At 42.0% G+C, this 24,107-nt stretch overlaps 1 protein-coding gene across 1 annotated transcript in view; it reads right to left on the bottom strand.

Annotated features, from left to right (window-relative positions):
* Positions 1–24,107, bottom strand: part of TLCD3B (TLC domain containing 3B) — an 83,675-nt gene that overhangs the window by 10,127 nt on the left and 49,441 nt on the right. Inside the window, exons 2-4 of the mRNA XM_053695040.1 lie at positions 17,359–17,442; positions 11,770–11,974; positions 9,985–10,080 (exon numbers count right to left, since the gene is read on the bottom strand). Of these exons, the coding sequence (XP_053551015.1) occupies positions 9,985–10,080; positions 11,770–11,974; positions 17,359–17,442 (385 nt within the window). The remainder of the gene's footprint in view (positions 1–9,984; positions 10,081–11,769; positions 11,975–17,358; positions 17,443–24,107) is intronic.

Raw genomic sequence — 24,107 nt, 5'->3', positions numbered from 1 at the left:
TTTTTTATTTTTTGTAACTTAGCTTTTTTTATTTTTTGTACTTTAGTTAGTTTATGTAATTGTATTTAATTGTAGTTATTTGTAGGTAGTTTATTTAATTAATTTAATGATAGTGTAGTGTTAGGTTTAATTGTAACTTAGGTTAGGATTTATTTTACAGGTAATTTTGTATTTCTTTTAGCTAGGTAGTTATTAAATAGTTAATAACTATTTAATAACTATTCTAACTAGCTAAAATAAATACAAAGTTACCTGTAAAATAAATATAAACCCTAAAATAGCTACAATGTAATTATTAATTACATTGTAGCTATCTTAGGGTTTATTTTACAGGTAAGTATTAAGTTTTAAATAGGATTCATTTATTTAAAGTATAGTGTAGTGTTAGGTGTAATTGTAACTTTGGTTAGTTTTTATTTTACAGGTAAATTTCTCATTATTTTAGATAGGTAGCTATTAAATAGTTAATAACTATTTAATAGCTATTGTACCTAGTTAAAATAAATTGAAAGTTGCCTGTAAAATAAAAATAAATCCTAAAATAGCTACAATATAATTATTATTTATATTGTAGCTATATTAGGGTTTATTTTAAAGGTAAGTATTTATTTTTAAATAGGATTAATTTAGTTAATAAGAGAAATATTATTTCGATTTATTTAATTAATATTTAAGTTAGGGGGTGTTAGGGTTAGTGTTAGACTTAGGTTTAGGGGTTAATAATTTTATTACAGTGGCAGCGGTGTAGGGGGGGCAGGATAGGGGTTAATAAATTTACTATAGGTGGTGACGGTGTAGGGGGGGCAGATTAGGGGTTAATAAGTTTAATATAGGATGCGGCGGGGTCCAGGAGCAGCGGTTTAGGGGTCAAACTATTTATTTAGTTGCGGCGAGGTCCGGGATCCGCAGGATAGGGGTTAATAACTTTATTATAGGTGGCGGCGGTATAGGTGGGGCAGGATAGGGGTTAATAGGTATAATGTAGGTGGCGGCAGGGTCCGGGAGCGGCGGTTTAAGGGTTAATCAGTTTATTATAGTTGCGGCAGGGTCCGGGAGTGGTGGTTTAGGGGTTAACATATTTAGTATAGCTTGCGGCGGGGTCCGGGAGTGGCGGTTTAGGGGGTAATAACTTTATTTAGTTGCGGCGGTGTAGGGGGGACAGATTAGGGGTGTTTAGACTCAGGGTACATGTTAGGGTGTTAGGTGTAGACATTTCCCATAGGAATCAATGGGATGTCTGGCAGCAGCGAACATGAACTTTCGCTATGGTCAGACTCCCTTTGATTCCTATGGGATCCACCGCCCCCAGTTAGGCGGTTTGAAAACCAGGTACGCTGGGCCGGAAAAGTGCCTAGTGTACCTGCTAGTTTTTTGATAACTAGCAAATGTAGTCAGATTGTGCCGCACTTGTGTTCGGAACATCTGGAGTGACGTAAGAATCGATCTGTGTCGGACTGAGTCCGGCGGATCGAAGCTTACGTTACTAAATTCTACTTTTGCTGGTATCTAGGGCTTGATAACTTAGGCGAATCAGCCTCGCCACAAATACGCTGCGGAATTCCAGCGTATTTGAGGTAGACACGTTGATAACTAGAGGTCACAGTCTTTATAAGCCTCATACAGTGTGTAACATAGCTCAGCCTAATGTCACTATCCCTTTAAGACTGCCTTTCCTGATTCTGACACTCATGCTGAGATTCCCTCAGCCTCTTTTTAAGCCTTCTCAGGTCTAATGTGCTTTGCATTAACTTTGAAGTTGTGATCCTGAACAACAGAGGTATGTGACTGTTTCCTGCATGAATACTACCAACTTATTCAAGCTACAGCCTTAACTATGCTTAAAATCATCAAATCGCAAGTATCCAAATAATTCCATTTTGTTACCTGGACACTGCTACTTAAAAAACTCTGAACTTTATTACAAATCAAGTATACTTTTGGTTTTCATCACTCTCTAATTATTACAACAGCATCTGACTCAGAACTTTATAACTATTCTCTGCTACAAGTTGTCATAGCTGAAATATCCTGCTGCAAATATGTTAACATATTCAGAACTCTGCATCTATGTGTTCAGTTAAAAGCTTTCATGTGATTCTCCAATATATGCACAAACAGTAATTAATGCCTAAACTTGCAATTTGACTATCACCTGTGCTGCTCTGCTTATTACTGACATACAGCTCTATATAATATTATGTACTGTGAACCTGCAACAAACCATAGTTTGCATCTAAGTGTCAATCTTCTACCAGTTTACTCTGAAGCCTGAACATTCCACATTGCTAAACTAACTATAAGTCACAGTGAAGCCAGATTATATTGTATACAAATGTTGCACTCTCCATGAATTCTACAATAACTTCTAGCAACTATGAATCACAGAATATCATCTATCCACGTCCAGGATACTCTTCCCCGGGTCAGAGGTCGGTGTTTTCAAATCCCTACCACTGCCCTGAGGGTCTGTGTCCTGAACGCATGTACACTGGATCATGACACAGTGTCTATAGGTCACATACAGCCTCTATAGGTCACATACAGCCTCTATAGGTCATATACAGTCTCTAAAAGTCACATACAGTGTCTATAGGTCACATACAGCCTCTATAGGTCACATACAGTCTCTAAAAGTCACATACAGTGTCTATAGGTCACATACAGTCTCTATAGGTCACATACAGTGTCTATAGGTCACATACAGTGTCTATAGGTCACATACAGTCTCTATAGGCCACATACAGTGTCTATAGGTCACATATAGTGTCTATAGGTCATATACAGTGTCTATAGGTCACATATAGTGTCTATAGGTCACATATAGTGTCTATAGGTCACATATAGTGTCTATAGGTCACATACAGTCTCTATAGGTCACATACTTGCTATCTATCTTTTAAGCTTTTTGTTATGGGACTCTGCTTCCATTAGCATATATAGAGTTAGATTACAAGCGGAGTGCAAAAATATTCGTACTTTTAGCACTATTGAGCACTAACACAGCGCTCTATTCTTGCACTGGTATTATAAGTTGAAAGTAAAATGGTTGCACTTGAGTGAAAGCCTCAGTTGCACAAATAGGTCAGATATAGGGTACTATATATACATATATATATATATATATATATATATATATATATATATATATATATATATATATATATATATATATATATATATATATTTATATATGTGTATGTGTATATAAAATAAGTATTTTAAAGGGATATGGTATATGACATATATATATATATATATATATATATATGTGTGTGTGTGTGTCAGCATATGTGTGTACATGTACATTATCTCACAAAAGTGAGTACACCCCTCAAATTTTGTAAATATTTTATTATATCTTTTCATGTGACAACACTGAAGAAATGGCACTTTGCTACAATGTAAAGTAGTGAGTGTACAGCCTGTATAAGTGTAAATTTGCTGTCCCCTCAAAAACATAATTTATGTAAGAACTTACCTGATAAATTCATTTCTTTCATATTGGCAAGAGTCCATGAGCTAGTGACGTATGGGATATACATTCCTACCAGGAGGGGCAAAGTTTCCCAAACCTCAAAATGCCTATAAATTATACCCCTCACCACACCCACAATTCAGTTTAACGAATAAACTGGGTGATAGAAAAAGGAGTAAAAAGGAACTGGAAATATAATTGTGCTTTATACAAAAAAACATAACCACCATAAAAAGGGTGGGTCTCATGGACTCTTGCCAATATGAAAGAAATTAATTTATCAGGTAAGCTCTTACATAAATTATGTTTTCTTTCATGTAATTAGCAAGAGTCCATGAGCTAGTGACATATGGGATAGTAATACCCAAGATGTGAAACTCCACAGAAGAGTCACTAGAGAGAGAGGGAAAAAAATAAAAACAGCCATTTTCCGAAAAATCTTAAAACATAAGCAGAGGAATCAAACTGAAACGGCTGCCTGAAGAACTTTTCTACCAAAAACTGTTTCGAAGAGGCAAATACATGAAAACGGTAGAATTTAGTAAATGTATGCAAAGAAGACCAAGTTGCTGCTTTGCAAATCTGATCAACTGAAGCTTCATTCTTAAAAGCCCACAAAGTGGAAACTGATCTAGTAGAATGAGCTGTAATTCTCTGAGGCGGGGCCTGACCCGATTCCAAATAAGCCTGATGAATCAAAAGCTTTAATCAGGATGCCAAGGAAATGGCAGAAGCTTTCTGACCTTTCCTAGGACAAGAAAAGACAACAAATAGACTAGAAGTCTTCCTGAAATTTTTAGTAGCTTCAACATAATATTTCAAAGCTCTTACAACATCCAGAGAATGTAAGGATCTCTCCAAAGAATTCTTAGGATTAGGACACAAAGAGGGAACAACAATTTCCCTATTAATGTTGTTAGAATTCACAACTTTAGGTAAAAACGTAAATGAAGTACGCAAAACTGCTTTATCTTGATGGAAAATCAGAAAAGGAGACTCACAAGAAAGAGCAGATAATTCGGAAACTCTTCTAGCAGAAGAGATAGCCAAAAGGAACAACACTTTCCAAGAAAGTAGTTTAATATCCAAAGAATGCATAGGGGCCTATCTATCAAGCTCCAAAAGGAGCTTGATGGCCCGTGTTTCTAGCGAAACTCGCCAGAAACAGCAGTTATAAAGCAGCGGTCACAAAGACCGCTCCTCCATAACCCTGTTCGCCTGCTCTGAGCAGGCGGACAGGAATCGCAACAATTCAACCCAATCAAGTACGATCGGGTTGATTGACACCCCCTGCTGACTCGCGGCATTGCTCTTGTGAGCTGCTGGTGCAATGTTAAATGCGGAGAGCGTATTGCTCTCCGCATTCAGCGATGTCTTGCGGACCTGATCCGCACTGTCGGATCAGGTCCGCAAGACATTTCTTAAATATGCCTCATAGGCTCAAACAGAGGAGCCTGTAAAGCCTTCAAAACCAAATTAAGACTCCAAGGAGGAGAGATTGATTTAATGACAGGCTTGATACGAACCAAAGCCTGCACAAAACAGTGAATATCAGGAAGTTTAGCAATCTTTCTGTGAAATAAAACAGAAAGAGCAGAGATTTGTCCCTTCAAAGAACTTGCAGATAAACCTTTATCCAAACCATCCTGAAAAATATGTAAAATTCTAGGAATTCTAAAAGAATGCCAGGAGAATTTATGAGAACACCATGAAATACAAGTCTTCCAAACTCGATAATAAATCTTCTTAGAAACAGATTTACGAGCCTGTAACATATCAATCACTGAGTCAGAGAAACCTCTATGACTAAGCACTAAGCGTTCAATTTCCATATCTTCAAATTTAACGATTTGAGATCCTGAAGGAAAAACGGTCCTTGAGACAGAAGGTCTGGTCTTAAAGGAAGTGGCCAAGGTTGGCAACTGGACATCCGGACAAGATCCGCATACCAGAAACTGTGAGGCCATACTGGTGCTACCAGAAACACAAACGATTGTTCCATGATCATCTTGGAGATCACTCTTGGAAGAAGAAATAGAGGCAGGAAGATATAAGCAGGTTGGTAAAACCAAGTAACTGCTAACGCATCCACCGACTCCGCCTGATGATCCCTGGACCTGGACAAGTACCTGGGAAGTTTCTTGTTTAGATGGGAAGCCATCAGATCTATTTCTGGAAGACCCCACATCTGTACAATCTGAAAAAAACACATCTGGATGGAGAGACCACTCCCCCGGATGTAAAGTCTGATGGCTGAGATAATCCACCTCCCAATTGTCTACACCTGGGCCATGTACCGCAGAAATTAGACAAGAGCTGGATTCCGCCCAAGAAAGTCTCTGAGATACTTATTTCAAAGCTATGGGACTGTGAGTCCCACCCTGATGATTGACATATGCCACAGTTGTGATATTTTCTGTCTGAAAACAAATGAATGGTTCTCTCTTCAACAGAGGCCAAACCTGAAGAGCCCTGAAAATAGCACAGAGTTCTAAAATATTGATTGGTAACCTTGCCTCTTGAAATTTCCAAACCCTTTGTGCTGTCAGAGATCCCCAGACAGCTCCCCAGCCTGAAAGATTTGCATCTGTTGTAATTACAGTCCAGGTTGGACGAACAAAAGAGGCCCCTTGAGCTATACAATGATGATCTAATCTAATTCATGTGAGATTTGGCAGAATGTAAAGACTGAGCTAGTACCAAGATATCGTCCAAATAAGGAAACACCGCAATACCCTATTGTCTGATTACAGAGAGTAGGGCACTGAGAACCTTTGAAAAAATTTTTGGAGCTGTCGCTAGGCCAATTGGAAGAGCGACAAATTGGTAATGCTTGTCTAGAAAAGAGGTGTGAGATGAACAAACAATGCCAGTATTTGGCGCTTACGGTCCCGGAACTATGATGTCAGTGGGTGAGAAAAGCCGGTTACTCCTTTGAGGTTGATCACTTGGGTCCTATGAGCTTCACTTCCGTGTGCTTGTAGATCAGATGCTGCCCGTGACGTGTGATGGATTCTCGCCAATCACATCAATAGAAGAAGACACTGAAAAGAAAAAACAGGACAGGCGCAGCCCGACTCAAGTGAAGTAAAATTTATTTGGAGGTAAGTGCGCTAAGACAAATGGCTACTTACAGAATTAAAAATATCAAATGCAAAAACTGGAAATGATATCCAGAACAGATAACTGCAGCTGTTCCACTGTAGGAGGAATAGACCCAGCGTACAAAGTCCGCCTCAGCCGTAGTTAATAAAGCAAGTGCAGGGATGTTTGCTGGAGATACCTTCACAATTCCGATGGTGGATTAGCTGAGTGTTCTAATAGTCAAAGGTAAGTCTCTACGCGTTTCGTCTGGGATCGTCTGGGATTGCCCTTCACTTGAGTCGGGCTGCGTCTGTCCTGTTGTTTCTTTTCATTGTCTAGAAAAGAGAATCTCAGAAACCAATAGTGGTCTGGATGAATCGGAATATGTAGATATTTATTTATAAAATATTTTACCAGGAAGTATACATTGATATTTCTCTCGTTTTCAAGTATGTCCTGGATATGCATCCTGTAAGTCTATCGTGGACATACAATGACCTTGCTGAACGAAATGCAGAATAGTCCTTATAGTCACCATTTTGAAAGTTGGCACTCTTAAAAAATGATTCAAAATTTTCAGATCCTGAACTGGCCTGAATGAATTTTCTTTTTTTGGGACAATGAATAGATTTGAATAAAACCCCAGATCCTGTTCCTGAAACAGAACTGGTATGATTACTCCTGAAAGCTCTAGATCTGAAACACACTTGAGAAAATCCTTCACTGGATTTGCTGGAACGTGTGAGAGAAAAAATCTTCTCACAGGAGGTCTTACTCTGAAACCTATTTGATACCCCTGAGAGACAATGCTCTGAATCCATTGATTTTGGGCAGAATCTGCCCAAATGTTTTGGAAATTTTTAAATCTGCCCCCCCACCAGCTGAGCTGGTATGAGGGCCGCATCTTCATGCAGATTTGGGGGCTGGTTTTTGATATTTTAAAAGGCTTGGATTTATTCCAACTTGAAGAAGGTTTTCAATTGGAACCAGATTCTTTGGGGGAAGGATTGGCTTTCTGTTCCTTATTCTGTTGAAAAGAAAGAAAACGATTAGAAGCTTTAGATTTACCCTTAGATCTTTTATCTTGAGGTAAAAAAACTCCCCCCCCAGTGACAGTTGAAATAATTGAATCCAACTGAGAACCAAATAAATTGTTACCTTGGAACATCGCGAGCCTAATTTTGCCCGCAAAAATTAATGAAAAAGCAGTCAATTTGAAGAAAAGACTATACCCCAGGTAAGAAAAAATAACTTCCTAAATATGTTTCCCAATTTTGAAACTGATAGTCTGCAAAAGGAAATATACATAAACCTGACTCATGGCAAATATAAGTACAATACATATATTTAAAACTTTATATTAATACATAAAGTGCCAAACCATAGCTGAGAGTGTCTTAAGTAATAAAAACGTACTTACCGAAAGACACCCATCCACATATAGCAGATAGCCAAACCAGTATCAGTAGAGGTAATGGAATATGAGAGTATATCGTTGATCTGAAAAGGATGGTAGGAGATTAATCTCTACAACGATAACAGAGAACCTTTGAAAAGATTTCCCGTGAGGAAAACCATAGAATCAATAGGTGATACTCTCTTCACATCCCTCTGACATTCACTGTACTCTGAGAGGAATTGGGCTTCAAAATGCTGAGAAGCGCATATCACAGAAGAAAATCAAGCACAAACTTACTTCACCATCTCCATAGGAGGCAAAGTTTGTAAAACTGAATTGTGGGTGTGATGAGCGGTGTATTTATAGGCATTTTGAGATTTGGGAAGCTTTGCCCCTCCTGGTAGGATTGTATATCCCATACGTCACTAGCTCATGGACTCTTGCCAATTACATGAAAGGAAATAACTCAACACACAGCCATTAATGTCTAAACTGTTGGCAACAAAAGTGAGTAAAGCCCTAAGTAGAAATGTCCAAATTGGGCCCAAAGTGTCAATATTTTGGGTGGCCACCATTATTTTCCAGCAATGTCTTAACCCTCTTGGGCATGGAGTTCACCAGAGCTTCACAGGTTGCCACTTGAGTCCTCTTCCACTCCTGCATGACGATATCACAGAGCTGGTGGATGTTAGAGACCTTTCACTCCCACACCTTCTGTTTGAGGATGCCCCACAGATGCTCAATAGGGTTTAGGACTGGAGACATGCTTGGCCAGTCCATCACCTTTGCCTTCCGCTTCTTTAGCAAGGCAGTGGTCGTCTTGGAGGTGTGTTTGGGGTCGTTATCATGTTGGAATACTGCCCTGCGGCCCAGTCTCTGAAAGGAGGGGATCATGCTCTGCTTCAGTATGTCACAGTACATGTTGGCATTCATGGTTCCCTCAATGAACTTTAGCTCCCCAGTGCTGGCAGCAGTCATGCAGGCCAAGACCATGACACTCCCACCACCATGCTTGACTGTAGGCAAGACACACTTGTCTTTGTACTCCTCACCTGGTTGCCGCCACACACACTTGACACCATCTGAACCAAATAAGTTTATCTTGGTCTCATTGGACCACAAGACATGGTTCCAGTAATCCATGTCCTTAGTCTGCTTTTCTTCAGCAAACTTTTTGCGGGCTTTGTTGTGCAGACCAATTTGATGCAGTGTGCGGCATATGGTCTGAGCACTGACAGGCTGACCCCCCCCCCCACCCCTTCATCCTCTGCAGCAATGCTGGCAGCACTCATACATATATTTCCCAAAGACAACCTCTGGATAGGACGCTGAGCACGTGCACTCAACCTCTTTAGCCGATCATGGCGAAGCCTGTTCTGAGTGGAACCTGTCCTGTGAAACTGATGTATGGTCTTGCCCACCATACTGCAACTCAGTTTCAGGGTCTTGGCAATCTTCTTATAGCCTAGGCCATCTTTATGTAGAGCAACAATTGTTTTTTTCAGATCCTCAGAGAGTTATTTGCCATGAGGTGCCATGTTGAACTTCCAGTGACCAGTATGAGAGAGTGAGAGAGCGATAACACCAAATTTAACACACCTGCTCCCCATTCACACCTGAGACCTTGTTACACTAACAAGTCACATGACACCGGGGAGGGAAATTGACTAATTGGGCCCAATTTGGACTTTTTTCACTTAGGGGTGTACTCACTTTTGTTGCCAACGGTTTAGACATTAATGGCTGTGTGAGTTATTTTGAGGGGACAGCAAATTTACACTGTTATACAGGCTGTGCACTCACTACTTTACATTGTAGCAAAGTGTAATTTCTTCAGTGTTGTCGCATGAAAAGATATAATAAAATATTTACAAAAATATGAGGGGTGTACTCACTTTTGTGAGATACTGTATATATGTATTTGTATGTATCTGTGTGTGTGTGTGTGTATATACCACAGCATAGCCTCTAACGCAAAATTCGTAATCTAGGTGTTAGTGAGCAAAGGGCTGCAAACCGCACTCACCTGAATGAGGACTTTGCCGAGGCAAACAAATGGAGTGCTGACCTCGGCCATCAGCATGCACCCCAAAAAGAAGTCACCCTTTCCCTCTCTCCACAGCTGTAAAGGAAAGTATGGAGGGAAACGCAGATGTCAGAGAAAATGGTTTACACCTTTATTCTTGCAGGGTCACAGTATTAAAGAGTCTGGGGAAAAATGTTATTTCTATCTTGACAGCTGCCTCTAACTCATTAAACCTGCTGTTGTTTTACAAATCACTGACTCTTTACCCCCACTGAAGATCACTTAGATTATTTGTGGAAATGACCCTTTAAAAAACAGATGTTCTTTGATGATTCAGAGATAACATTTTAAACATCTTTCCAATTAACTTCTAGTATAATTTTTTTTGTTTTCTTGTTATTGTTTGTTGAAAAGCAAGAAGGGAACTTCAGAAGTGTGCACGTATCTGCAGCATTAAGTGGCAGAAGTTTTGCAACAATGAATGCCAATACCTTAGATACATTTAAAAATTATTTGGATACCTTTATGGCTAGAAACTGAATTCATGGATAGGATTGCTTGTATTAAATGGTCACCTTTTAATGGGATTAATTTAAGCTCAACTGGAGCTTTTTTGTTAGTATATCAGATCTGTATAGGTTGAACTCGATGCACTTTGGTCTTTTTTCAACCTCATATACTTTGTTACTATGTTATACAATTGCATGAACAGTAGATCGCAGCATTATTTCCTGTCATGTACAGCTCCAGACACGTAAACGTTATGTTCTGTCAAATCTTCAAACCCGTCGGAATGTAGAACCACGTCACTACAGGAGACGTGGTTCCTCTCAATCCGACAGGTTGCGCATACATACTTGGAATTCCAAGCACGAATACCGTGCATGCGCACATTGCCCGTCAGGTTGTAAAACTCGACGGGCAAAGCAAGTTGAATTATTAGTGCTACCATATTGGTGCATGGTGGACAGAATGAGTTTCTGAGCTCTTCCAATACAAAGCTTGCTTGTGATCAGTGTTGTAGATGTCTATATCTATACAACTAGGCGCCCAATAATTGTCCTGCGTTTTACTGTCACGTATTGGAAGAGATTTGAATCCAGCTGCAGAAACTCGTTCCTAAGGATGTCCATGAAGCACCAATATGGCAGCACTAATAATTCAAATATGGCAGCACTAATAATTCCACTTGCTTTGCCCATCGAGTTTTGCAACCTGATGGGCAATGTGCACATGCGTGTTATTCATGCTTGGAATTCCAAGTATATTTGAGATGCGGGAGTTGCGCATGCGCAACCAATAGGATTGAGGGGTACAACGTCTCCGGAAGTGACGTGGTTCCACATTCCAACGGGTTTGAAGATTTGACAGTACACGCTACCTATTGAGATATCTCTTCAACAAAGAATAACATAAGAACAACGTAAAATTGATAACATAAGTTAATTGGAAACTTTTTTAAATTGTATTCTCTATATGAATCACGAAACAAAAAATGTGGGTTTCACGTTACTTTAAACTTGTAACTGCCATTAGGTCACTAATATTTTCAGTGAAATTGACTCTTTAACCCCTTAAACTTGTAACTATCACTAGGTCACTTAGATACATTTAACACTTTCACTAGGTTACTTAGATACATTAAACACTGTCATTAGGTCACTTAGATACATTAAACACTGTCATTAGGTCACTTAGATGATTTTTGGAATTGATCCTTTAACCCCTTAAACTTGTAACTGTCATTAGGTCACTGTTGTGAGACTGGCCCTGTTGGGTACTTACCACAGACACGGGGAAGCAGACCACCACCATGAAGACATGGTGCAGTACCATGAGGAACTCCTTATGCAGATAGGCTCTGGTGAGCTGCCAGCTCTCGCTGTGACCTTTCACCTTGTGCTTGTGCCAGTAACACAGGTACATCGCGTACACATCATATATAAAATATGGGACAGCAAAGCGTGTGTAGGTGGCAGCAAGCCAGTGTCTGCGAACAGAGAGACGCCACAGATAAATACACGGAATGAGACAGAACCTTCTGCAGAGCATTACCCTATTAACCCCTCCTACAGCAGAGAGCTGCAAAATATTGCTTAATTTACCCTTTTTGTGCCAAAGATCTATAGAGCACAGCCAGGTTACACTAAGTCCTGCCAAAGACCTATAGAGTATTGCTCTGTTAACTCTTTCTTACCCAAGACCTTACAGCATTAATATCAAATATCTACAGATTATTGCTCTGTCACCCCGTCCCCCACCAAAGGGTTATTAACTCTTTAGTAAGCTCTAGAGCCTCAATTAACCCCTCTCCTCCTAGGCACATTCACTACATTAACCATTTGCAGCTGTGCGTGATGTTCAGGGTTAGCCCTGACTTGTGGCATATCTGTAACGGTGCCAATTAACTGCGCCTGCTGAGCAGATGTCTGACACTAATCTCTCTCCTACAACTACACCTAATCTCCATCTGCCAGGGGGCGGCACTAGGGGGATGGGACCAATAATCTCTTTTAAACGTATTAATTCTTACAAATAATGCAGATTACTGGGGGTATAACCTTCACTTGGTTTAGTTGTTTATTACAGCGATCATGCACTGCTGAACCCCACGCACAGCTCTGTACCCTACTGTATACACTGCTGAACCCCACGCACAGCTCTGTACCCTACTGTATGCACTGCTGAACCCCACGCACAGCTCTGTACCCTACTGTATACACTGCTGTACCCTACTGTGTACACTGCTGTACCCCACGTACAGCTCTACCTACTGTATACACTGCTGTACCCCACGCACAGCTCTGCCTACTGTATACACTGCTGTACCCCACGCACAGCTCTGCCTACTGTATACACTGCTGTACCCCACGCACAGCTCTGCCTACTGTATACACTGCTGTACCTAACACACAGCTGTACCTACTGTATACACTGCTGTACCCCACGCACAGCTCTGCCTACTGTATACACTGCTGAACCCCACGCACAGCTCTGTACCCTACTGTATACACTGCTGAACCCCACGCACAGCTCTGTACCCTACTGTATACACTGCTGAACCCCACGCACAGCTCTGCCCTACTGTATACACAGTGCTGTACCCCACACACAGCTGTACCCTACTGTATACACTGCTGTACCCCACGCACAGCTCTGTACCCTACTGTATACACTGCTGTACCTCACACACAGCTCTGCCCTGTTGTACACAGTGCTGTACCCCACACACAGCTCTACCTACTGTATACACTGCTGTACCCCACACACAGCTCTACCTACTGTATACACTGCTGTACCCCACACACAGCTCTACCTACTGTATACACTGCTGTACCTCACACACAGCTGTACCCTACTGTATACACTGCTGTACCCTCAGAGAGTAGTTTCTTCTTCTCATACACCTGTCTCCTACAGTTCACATCAGATTGTATAAATGATTAATTGCTCCTTATGTTTCACTGACTTTACAGGTAGCAGTAAACACCTCTCCTGTCTTTATTTATACTGTTCTCACCTGTGCACTCTGCAAACTCAGCTCTTGTACGTTATTAATATCCCATAGGCACCTCTCATTCTTCTGCTGCCATCCTATAGTCACCTCTCCTGATCCCATCCTATAGTCACGTCTCCTGATCCCATCCTATAGTCTCCTCTCCTGCTCTCACCCATCCTATAGTCACCTCTCCTGATCCCATCCTATAGTCACCTCTCCTGATCCCATCCTATAGTCACCTCTCCTGATCCCATCCTATAGTCACCTCTCCTGATCCCATCCTATAGTCACCTCTCCTGATCCCATCCTATAGTCACCTCTCCTGATCCCATCCTATAGTCACCTCTCCTGATCCCATCCTATCGTCACCTCTCCTGCTCTCACCCATACTATAGTCATCTCTCCTGCTCTCACCCATCCTATAGTCACTTCTCCTGATCCCATCCTATAGTCACCTCTCCTGCTCTCACTCATCCTATAGTCACCTCTCCTGCTCTCACCCATCCTATAGTCACCTCTCCTGATCCCATCTTATAGTCACCTCTCCTGCTCTCACCCATCCTATAGTCACCTCTCCTGCTCTCACCCATCCTATAGTCACCTCTCCTGATCCCATCCTATAGTCACCTCTCCTGATCCCATCCTATAGTCACCTCTTCTGCTCTCACCCATCCTATAGTCACCTCTCCTGCTCTCACTCATCCTATAGTCACCTCTCCTGCTCTCACTCATCCTATAGTCACATCTCCTGCTCTCACCTATCTTATAGGCACCTCTTCTGCTCTCACCCATCCTATAGTCACCTCTCCTGCTCTCACCCATCCTATAGTCACCTCTCCTGCTCTCACCCATTTTATAGGCACCTCTTCTGCTCTCACCCATCCTATAGTCACCTCTTCTGCTCTCACCCATCCTATAGTCACCTCTCCTGCTCTCACCCATCCTATAGTCACCTCTCCTGATCCCACCCATCCTATAGTCACCTCTCCTGATCCCATCCTATAGTCACCTCTCCTGCTCTCACTCATCCTATAGTCACCTCTCCTGCTCTCACCCATCCTATAGTTACCTCTCCTGATCCCACTCATCCTACAGGCACCTCTCCTGCTCTCACGCATCCTACAGGCACCTCTCCTGCTCTCACCCATCCTATAATCACCTCTCCTGCTCTCACCCATCCTACAGGCACCTCTCCTGCTCTCACCCATCCTATAGTCACCTCTTCTGCTCTCACCCACCCTATAGTCAGCTCTCCTGCTCTCACTCATCCTATAGGCACCTCTCCTGCTCTCACCCATCCTATAGGCTCCTCTACTGCTCTCACCCATCTTATAGGCACCTCTCCTGCTCTCACCCATCCTATGGTTACCTCTCCTGCTCTCACCCATCCTACAGGCACCTCTCCTGCTCTCACCCATCCTATAATCACCTCTCCTGCTCTCACCCATCCTACAGGCACCTCTCCTGCTCTCACCCATCCTATAATCACCTCTCCTGCTCTCATCCATCCTACAGGCACCTCTCCTGCTCTCACCCATCCTATAATCACCTCTCCTGCTCTCACCCATCCTACAGGCACCTCTCCTGCTCTCACCCATCCTATAATCACCTCTCCTGCTCTCACCCATCCTACAGGCACCTCTCCTGCTCTCACCCATCCTATAATCACCTCTCCTGCTCTCACTCATCCTATAGGCACCTCTCCTGCTCTCACCCATCCTATAGTCACCTCTTCTGCTCTCACCCACCCTATAGTCACCTCTCCTGCTCTCACTCATCCTATAGGCACCTCTCCTGCTCTCACCCATCCTATAGTCACCTCTTCCCCCCCTCCTATAGTCTCCTCTCCTGCTCTCACCCATCCTATAGGATCCTCTACTGCTCTCACCCATCTTATAGGCACCTCTCCTGCTCTCACCCATCCTATAGTTACCTCTCCTGATCCCACTCATCCTACAGGCACCTCTCCTGCTCTCACCCATCCTATAGTCTCCTCTCCTGCTCTCACCCATCCTATAGGCTCCTCTACTGCTCTCACCCATCTTATAGGCACCTCTCCTGCTCTCACCCATCCTATAGTCACCTCTCCTGCTCTCACCCATCCTGTAGTCACCTCTCCTGCTCTCACCCATCCTATAGTCACCTCTTCTGCTCTCACCCATCCTATAGTCACCTCTCCTGATCCCATCATATAGTCACCTCTCCTGCTCTCACTCATCCTATAGTCACCTCTCCTGCTCTCACCCATCCTATAGTTACCTCTCCTGATCCCACTCATCCTACAGGCACCTCTCCTGCTCTCACCCATCCTATAATCACCTCTCCTGCTCTCACCCATCCTATAGTCACCTCTTCTGCTCTCACCCACCCTATAGTCACCTCTCCTGCTCTCACTCATCCTATAGGCACCTCTCCTGCTCTCACCCATCCTATAGTCACCTCTTCCCCCCCCCTCCTATAGTCTCCTCTCCTGCTCTCACCCATCCTATAGGCTCCTCTACGGCTCTCACCCATCTTATAGGCACCTCTCCTGCTCTCACCCATCCTATAGTTACCTCTCCTGATCCCACTCATCCTACAGGCACCTCTCCTGCTCTCACCCATCCTATAGTTACCTCTCCTGCTCCCACTCATCCTACAGGCACTTCTCCTGCTCTCACCCATCCTACAGGCACCTCTCCTGCTCTCACCCATCCTACAGGCACCTCTCCTGCTCTCACCCATCCTACAGGCACCTCTCCTGCTCTCACCCATCCTATAATCACCTCTCCTGCTCTCACCCATCCTATAATCACCTCTCCTGCTCTCACCCATCCTACAGGCACCTCTCCTGCTCTCACCCATCCTATAGTCACCTCTTCTGCTCTCACCCACCCTATAGTCAGCTCTCCTGCTCTCACTCATCCTATAGGCACCTCTCCTGCTCTCACCCATCCTATAGTCACCTCTTCCCCCCCTCCTATAGTCTCCTCTCCTGCTCTCACCCATCCTATAGGCTCCTCTACTGCTCTCACCCATCCTATAGTTACCTCTCCTGATCCCACTCATCCTACAGGCACCTCTCCTGCTCTCACTCATCCTACAGGCACCTCTCCTGCTCTCACTCATCCTATAGTCTCCTCTCCTGCTCTCACCCATCCTATAGGCTCCTCTACTGCTCTCACCCATCTTATAGGCACCTCTCCTGCTCTCACCCATCCTATAGTCACCTCTCCTGCTCTCACCCATCCTATAGTCACCTCTCCTGCTCTCACCCATCTTAGACACCGCTCCTGCTCTCACCCATCCTATTGGCACCTCTCCTGCTCTCACCCACACAATGAACACATTTCCTCCTCCCTACAGAGTCTGCAAAGTAAACTCTAATCAATCCTCCTTCCCATCCTCCTATGAGCCCCTCTATGTATCAGCACATCTATGTATCAGCACCTCTATTTGTGAGAACATCACCCCAACCAATCAGCTATTCTCCTGATCCCACCCACATAATGAGCATCCCTCCTGCTCCCTCTGCATCCCATGAGTGCTCCCTCCCACTTTGTCTCCTTCTGCTCCCTCCTCACCAACCAAGTTACTTTTATCCTCTCATCTATCCTATGAGCACCTCTGCTGTCTCCTCCTACTTTGTCAAACACTCCCCTACTTCCTCCCCGCTATGCATGCTCCGCTCTTTTTCTCTATCTGCCCTACAAGCTCTTCTCCTATACCCTCTTTTTACAGCATTAACCTTTCCTATCAGATTACATCTGCACCTCCCATAGCGCGTAGTCCTTTGCAACCTCTCCTTTCTAACCCAATCTTCTCTAGCTTTGTCTGCACCAACTGTGGCACTCTCCCAAACACTTCATTCTGATATCTTGTTCCAGATAACTTACCTGTCCTCAATGACATCCTTACAAGAAGTGGCGACTATGTAGCCAGCTGTAGAGGCCAACACAGCTTGTATAGAGGAGACCAATCTGTAAGATAGATGAGGGAGAACAGGACAGGGTCAGAGATGGAAAACAGTAATAAAGAAGAGAAGATGTGGGTGAAATGTTAAAAGACCAGAAAAGAGTCAAGAGATGACCAGTGTGAAATCTCAAGAATATGAGAAAGAGAGAGGGATACACAGATGTGTAGAGATGAGAAGAAACAGACAGAGGACTTTGTGATAGGGGCAAAAAGGAAAAACGACCTTGATGATAATGTATCATGTGACATCACCTATAACAACATAAAGTTAAGTGCTGGCAACAAATGAAAACTGTGTCCTATTTTTGTTTTTCAACTAGACAAAACTTTACATCAAAACATATTTACCAACACTGTGTCATCAACTTGCATAGTTCCTTCACCACTGCTGCAATTAGACATTGTATTACTGGCATTGCACCAAGTTGCCAACCCAGTAAGAACAAAACATTACATAGCTACCAACATCACAAAAAATATTTATTGGGACATTTGCAGCAAAGCAATCAAGTTAGCAAGTTATAGGAATATTAATCACACCCACCAAGTGTATTTATAGCTTCACCCACTGTGCGCCAACCCCAAAACTGCCCACAATATGCACAAAATATTAAATATTGCATTATACAATCTAATCCTGTAAACTGCAGAAGATTTACAGATGCTGGCTCAGCAGATTATATATATATATATATATATATATATATATATATATATATATATATATATATACACACACATATACATAACACTTTGTTATTCTGCTGCTCTAATATAAAGTGCAGGAGACTTAGATGCCACAATCATATACATAAGACCAACACAGACCTCATGTCTGATATCCATGCCAACCCCACACCTCTGGGCACATTTAGCATTTTATAACAGACTCCCATGACAATTACACAACAGGACAGGAGAAAGAAACTGTAAATGTCCCAGAAACATTGGGACAGCTGGCCAATATGCATTGCACAACTCCCTCTGTTTTGTACGTTGCAGTTCAAATTCATCAAGCAACTAAATGCATCCAAACACAGCACTGGCAAGACTGTACTAAGGCAAATCATACATATAAAGCCCTAATGGACTAAGCCCTTCTCCTCCTTATGGTTGCACTTTCTCACAAGAGAACCTGCAGTAACAATTTATCAAGCAGCGGTCATCAGACGGCTGATCCCCCAACCTCATCACCACCTCTTAAGTGAGAATTTCATTCTCCCCAGTCAGCTCCGGGGACAATTCCTGACCGAGCGTGATGCGCTGTGCGTGGCAGGGGGCAGGATTGCACGCTAGCGCAAAATAGTGCAATGTTAAATTCCGACAGTGGATTGCTGCTGCCCAGAGAAGAGCTGGGGTGGACAGGGGCGAATATGTCCACCCTTGTCTGATAAATCGAGCCCAATATGGCATCAGGGATGCATATAATATAAGCTAACCTTTTCTAACCTGGGTTCTTCCCCTCTTTTGTTATCCCTATAAACCCCCATAGCATGTAGCCTACAAGCTCAGCTGTTTGTAGATCACCTTCATGAGAGCTGATTTATAACCGTGCCACTTGTACCCTATAGATATTACCATGCATATCATATCTGTGTTTATAGCGCTGCAGAATCTGTTGCCTCTCTACAAATAACTGATAAGAATATTCTGCAGAACTGAGTACATGATATTTTAAATATACAGTACAATTCAACTGACAATTGAATTCATACAGGAGGTGAAGCAATGAACTTACATGCTAGCCCTATGTCACCACTAATATGCACACTCAATGCTACCAGCCTATGAAGACCCTATGCATCCCCGAGTATAGTTTTTGATTGGTTGTGATAGGCAGCCAGGTGTTCAGAACACAGAATGCACGATCACATGGAGAGTATGCAAAGCTATAAAGTGTCCCTCAGCAGTTGCCTCAATTTGCCTAAAGAGAAATCCATCCCTGTATATGTCATATAATAAAACATGTTGTTCGTAAGGTTAACCACTTTGCTTCCAGAGAGGCACAGAAAATTCGGCAAAACAATACTCTGATAGTATTTCAATCTGTGCAATCAGCTGCAACATTTACAGATCTTCATAACATGTCTTCAAAGCAAACTGTATGTATGTTACAAACTACAGGGGACAAACTTACTCTAAAGCTTATTTGGTTTTATCAGTGTTCGTTTTGATAATGTCATACAATAAAGAATGAAGCTATGAGTGGTAATATATGCAGCAGAATCAGTGATACATTTAAAGGGGCACTCTAAAGCAAAATGCCATGTTCTAATCTGTGTGAGCATGTAATGTTTGCATTACTCACACTAGGTTACTATGTGTTAAACACACAGGCAGACCTCCCAATTGTAACTATTTGAGAGGGTCCGCCCCTTATTCGGAGCTATGTCCCTGTGAGGCAGTCATATGTAACTATTTGCAGAATTTACCCTTTGCCCCACTCATATACTGCCCAGACACACCCACAAACTGCCCAGACACACCCACAAACTGCCAAGCACACCCACCGATTTCCCAGATATGCCCATGACCCCGCCCACTATTCACCAGTGGTCACTCCCCCCTCAACACTGCCCCACCCACAAAATGGCAATGCCCCCCTCCCTCAACCTCCTGAGTCCCTAATACCTAGCTGCAAATATTGGAAAGTATGCACAAGAAAAATCTCATTCTGGAGCCTCAAGTATTATAGCCCCTGAGCAAGACACAGATAATCGACCAATCAGGGGCAGCAGTCACAAGTACCTACCAATCATCAGCCATTTTCTGATTTACTAAATAAGTAAAATAATTTGTGCTTTAGGATGTTATTTATTGACTTTAAAGTAAAACAGTATTCTTCTTTTGGGAATAGAAACCCATAATAGTAAATTCACTTCATGGCGCTTATGCTGCCTCCTCTCTCACTGTGAGGTTCATATTATGGGTCTGATGAACTAAGGCTCTCTGCTCTGCCGAGATGATCTAATAAATCTTGTCAGTACAGTGAGGGGCCAAAAAGAATGTTAGAAAACATTTTTTAGTTTGAGAGATGTTATCTCACTATACAGAGGTCTGCGTGTGCAGAAGAGACTCCTATATTACAATATAAGGTCTTTAAAAAAATCCCCCAAATGTTACATGATGTCTCTCTATGCCGATGAGTTTTTTTATCATCGGGCCCTATGTCTTTTCAGAAAAATACAAAACAACAAAATAACCCTGCTCCATATGTGTCCGATACCTGATCGGAATATCCTGTGACTGTGAGTAATAATCGCAACATTTGCACACGTGAGACCTCGCTGGGGGAAAAGCAGCATGACTACACTATTTCATATGATACCATGAGTTGCCAATGTCACTAAGCTTTTCCTGATTGGTTCCTGGTATTTTTGTATATTTTAAAGGGACAGGAAAACCAATTTTTTTTTCTCACTCCATGATTCAGACAGAGTATACAATCTTAGACAACTTTCCAATTTATTTCTATTATCTAATTTGCTTCGTTATTTAGGTATCCTTTTTTGAAAAGCATAGCTAGGTAGGCTCAGCACCTGGGTGGTATTTACTGATTGGTGGCTACATTTAAACACCAATCAGCAAGCGCTACCCAGGTGCTGAACCAAAAATAGGCCAGCTCCTAAGCTTACATCCTTGCATTTTTCAAATAAAGATACCAAGAGAACGAAGAAAACAAGTGATAATAGGAGTAAAATTAGAAAGTTGCTTAAAATTGCTGCTCTATCTGAATCATGGATCATCATTTTGACTAGACTATCCCTTTAACTCTTATCAACTGCTTCCATGAGTACAAAGAACCTTTAACTTGCTTTAAATGAAATGATTTCAATGTTTTTTTATAAAACCAATAGTTTTTACAATAATCTTTAGGAACTTCTTGTAGATAAAATTATGCCTATTATAGATGTGTATACAAAAATAATAATTATTTGCATGACCAACAGGACACGTTGCATTCTATGAGCTCCTAGGAGTGACAGCACAACCTCAGGATTATGCTGTGATCATGGTTGAGAGGTACCCAGTATTTAACTAGATAATCTGGCATTTACACAAGCTGTCTAGAAAAATATAGCAAAAACGGGTCACTTAAAGGGACATTTTACTTAAAAATGTTCAGCCGTGCATATGAAACAGCAGCATTTACACATGTCTAAACTATGTTTTATCTAAAGAAGGGATAGGAAAGTCAATAATAAAATGGCATAGATCAGAAAGTGCATGCAAAATGTAAGACACTTTTAAATTCACTTATAATTTCAAATGCATTTTGTTCTCTTGGTATCTGTTGTTAAAAAATATGTGCATATCCTACACCTTGTGAGTGGTAACAGGTGATTGGTGCCTGCACACATTTGTCTCTTATGATTGGCTCATTAGATGTGTTCAGCTAACTCTCAGCAGTGCAATGCTGCTCCTTCAGCAAATGATACCAAGAGAATGAAGAACATTTGACAAAAGAAGTAAATTAGAAAGTTGTTTAAAAGTTTTTGTTTTATCTGAATCCTGAAATAAAAAGTTTGGGTTTCATGTCCCTTTAAGTAAAAGCTGTTTAGGTTGAATGTAATCCTGACATTCTGGGTTTGTACTTCCTTCTAATCATCACTGGCTAATAAGGACAACTGTCTCTCTGGGCCTCTGCTTTATTGGTGGAGCAGGACAATGCCTGTGCTATGGTGTCAAGAACGTGTTGCAAGAGTACTAAAGGGCAGCCCTATTTCCTGCCATATAGTACTCAAAATGCCTACCTAGGTATCTCTTCAACATAGACTATCATAGAAATGAAGCACATTTGTTAATTGAAGTAAATAAACTGTTTTATAATTGTATGCTATGTCTGAGTCACAAAAGAAAATGGGGCCGATTTATCAAACAGTCAATTGGCCCCAATGCATCTGTTTCCGTGCGAGCTTTCAGGCTCGCCGGAAACAGGAGTTAAGAAGCAGCGGTCTTAAGACCGCTGCACCTAACACATACGTCTCCTCTGAGGTGACGGACAGCAATCCGCCCGATTGTGTACCAGCGGGTTGATTGACACAGCCTGCTAGCGGCCGATTGGCCTCGAATCTACAGGGGGCGGCATTGCTCAAGTAGTTCACCAGAACTGCTTGTGCAATGTTAAATGCCGACAGCATATGCTGTTGGCATTCAGCGATGTCTGGCGGGCATGATCCGCTGCCAGACATTGATTAATCGGCCCCAATGTTTGGGTTTCATTTCCCTTAAAGACACAGTTTACTCAAAAATTTTCTCCCCTTTAATTTGTTCCCAATGATCCACTTTACCTGCTGGAGTGTATTAAATTGTTTACAAGTAGCTCATTTACTCTTATATTGGCATTTGAAATAGTAGATTTAGCCAGTGGTATCCACACCTATTCTGAAAGTTTGTGGCCGCAGGTCCAAGCTATAGATAAGCTGTGTAAATACAGCCAGCAGAAGAAATGACGGTCCCAGTGAAATAGAGCAGAGATAAGGTAATAAAATGTTGATTTTCTATTGTTCTCTCCAAGTATTGGTGATTGGTTTATGGACAGATATAAGATAAAGAAGCATGTATATGTACACAAAGTGATAATGTAATTAGATCTAATAATACCTACAGATATAAGATAAAGAAGCATGTATAAAGTAATGAGATCTGATTATACCTACAAGCTCAACCCATTTTATTAGGTTGTGGCTTCAAAACTCAAAATCAGAACTTTAATATACACAAATAAATCTTAAAAAGCTAGTTTTCATACATTTTTACTCTGCAGTTGGTAAAAAAAAGCAATTGTAAACACATTAAGGGAAAAACTATTTTACAGTATACTGTCCATTTAAAGCTCTCATGTCTGGTTAAAACTTTTGTGAAATCCTTTATGTGATTGTTGTACCTCATTTGTTTTTCAATATTTTTTGTTATAATTTTCTTCTAAAGATGTGGTGAGTCTACGGGTTCATCTTAATTACTGTTGGGAATACGACTCCTCGCCAGCAGGAGGAGGCAAAGAGCACCACAGTAAAAACTGTTAAGTATCACTTTGCTATCCATAACCCCCAGTCATTCTCTTTGGCTCTATGTGCATGGAAGAGGTGATTTTTTTGTGTGTAATTAAAATTATATTTTCAAAGAAGATTGAGTCTTCAATCAATCTACAGAGTATAACCTAGCCCACGTTAGTCTTTGCAGTCGAGCTGTGGTGGTTTTAAAGCGGTGGAGAACTTGCAAAGGGGTGCTTGCTCCGTTTTCTCTACCTAAACTTCCCTGATTTTAGGTATCTAAGTTTGTTAGTTGGCTACCGACGTTATCCTAGTCGCTGTGAGGAGAATGTGTCCTCTCATATTAAGAGCTGTCGTCATGTCAAACAGCAGAGCAGGTAAGTGCTGTTTTCCTTCCTATGGGGAGAGGGGCACTTCAGAATACCTGTTTTATTTAATGTAAGGGACGGATAATGCAATCATGGGATGGGTGTTGTTAGTAGACATGCTCGCAGGCACAGGTTATAGAGACATGTAAGACTGAAGAGTCTCAAGCTAATTTATTTTTTTTGTGTTTTTTAGCTGCACTGTTTATTATTAGTTAAACGGTTTATTTTGCTTCGGTTTCCGGGCAGGTTGTAACTACGCCCACCTCCTTGTTCAGACCATGAGAGCGTTTTCGCACCTTCGGACGTCGT

This window comes from Bombina bombina, chromosome 11 (genome assembly GCF_027579735.1).
Source record: "Bombina bombina isolate aBomBom1 chromosome 11, aBomBom1.pri, whole genome shotgun sequence".
Lineage (NCBI taxonomy): Eukaryota > Metazoa > Chordata > Amphibia > Anura > Bombinatoridae > Bombina > Bombina bombina.
The sequence above is the reverse complement of the archived record's forward strand: the minus strand, read 5'-3'. Positions and strand labels throughout refer to the sequence as shown.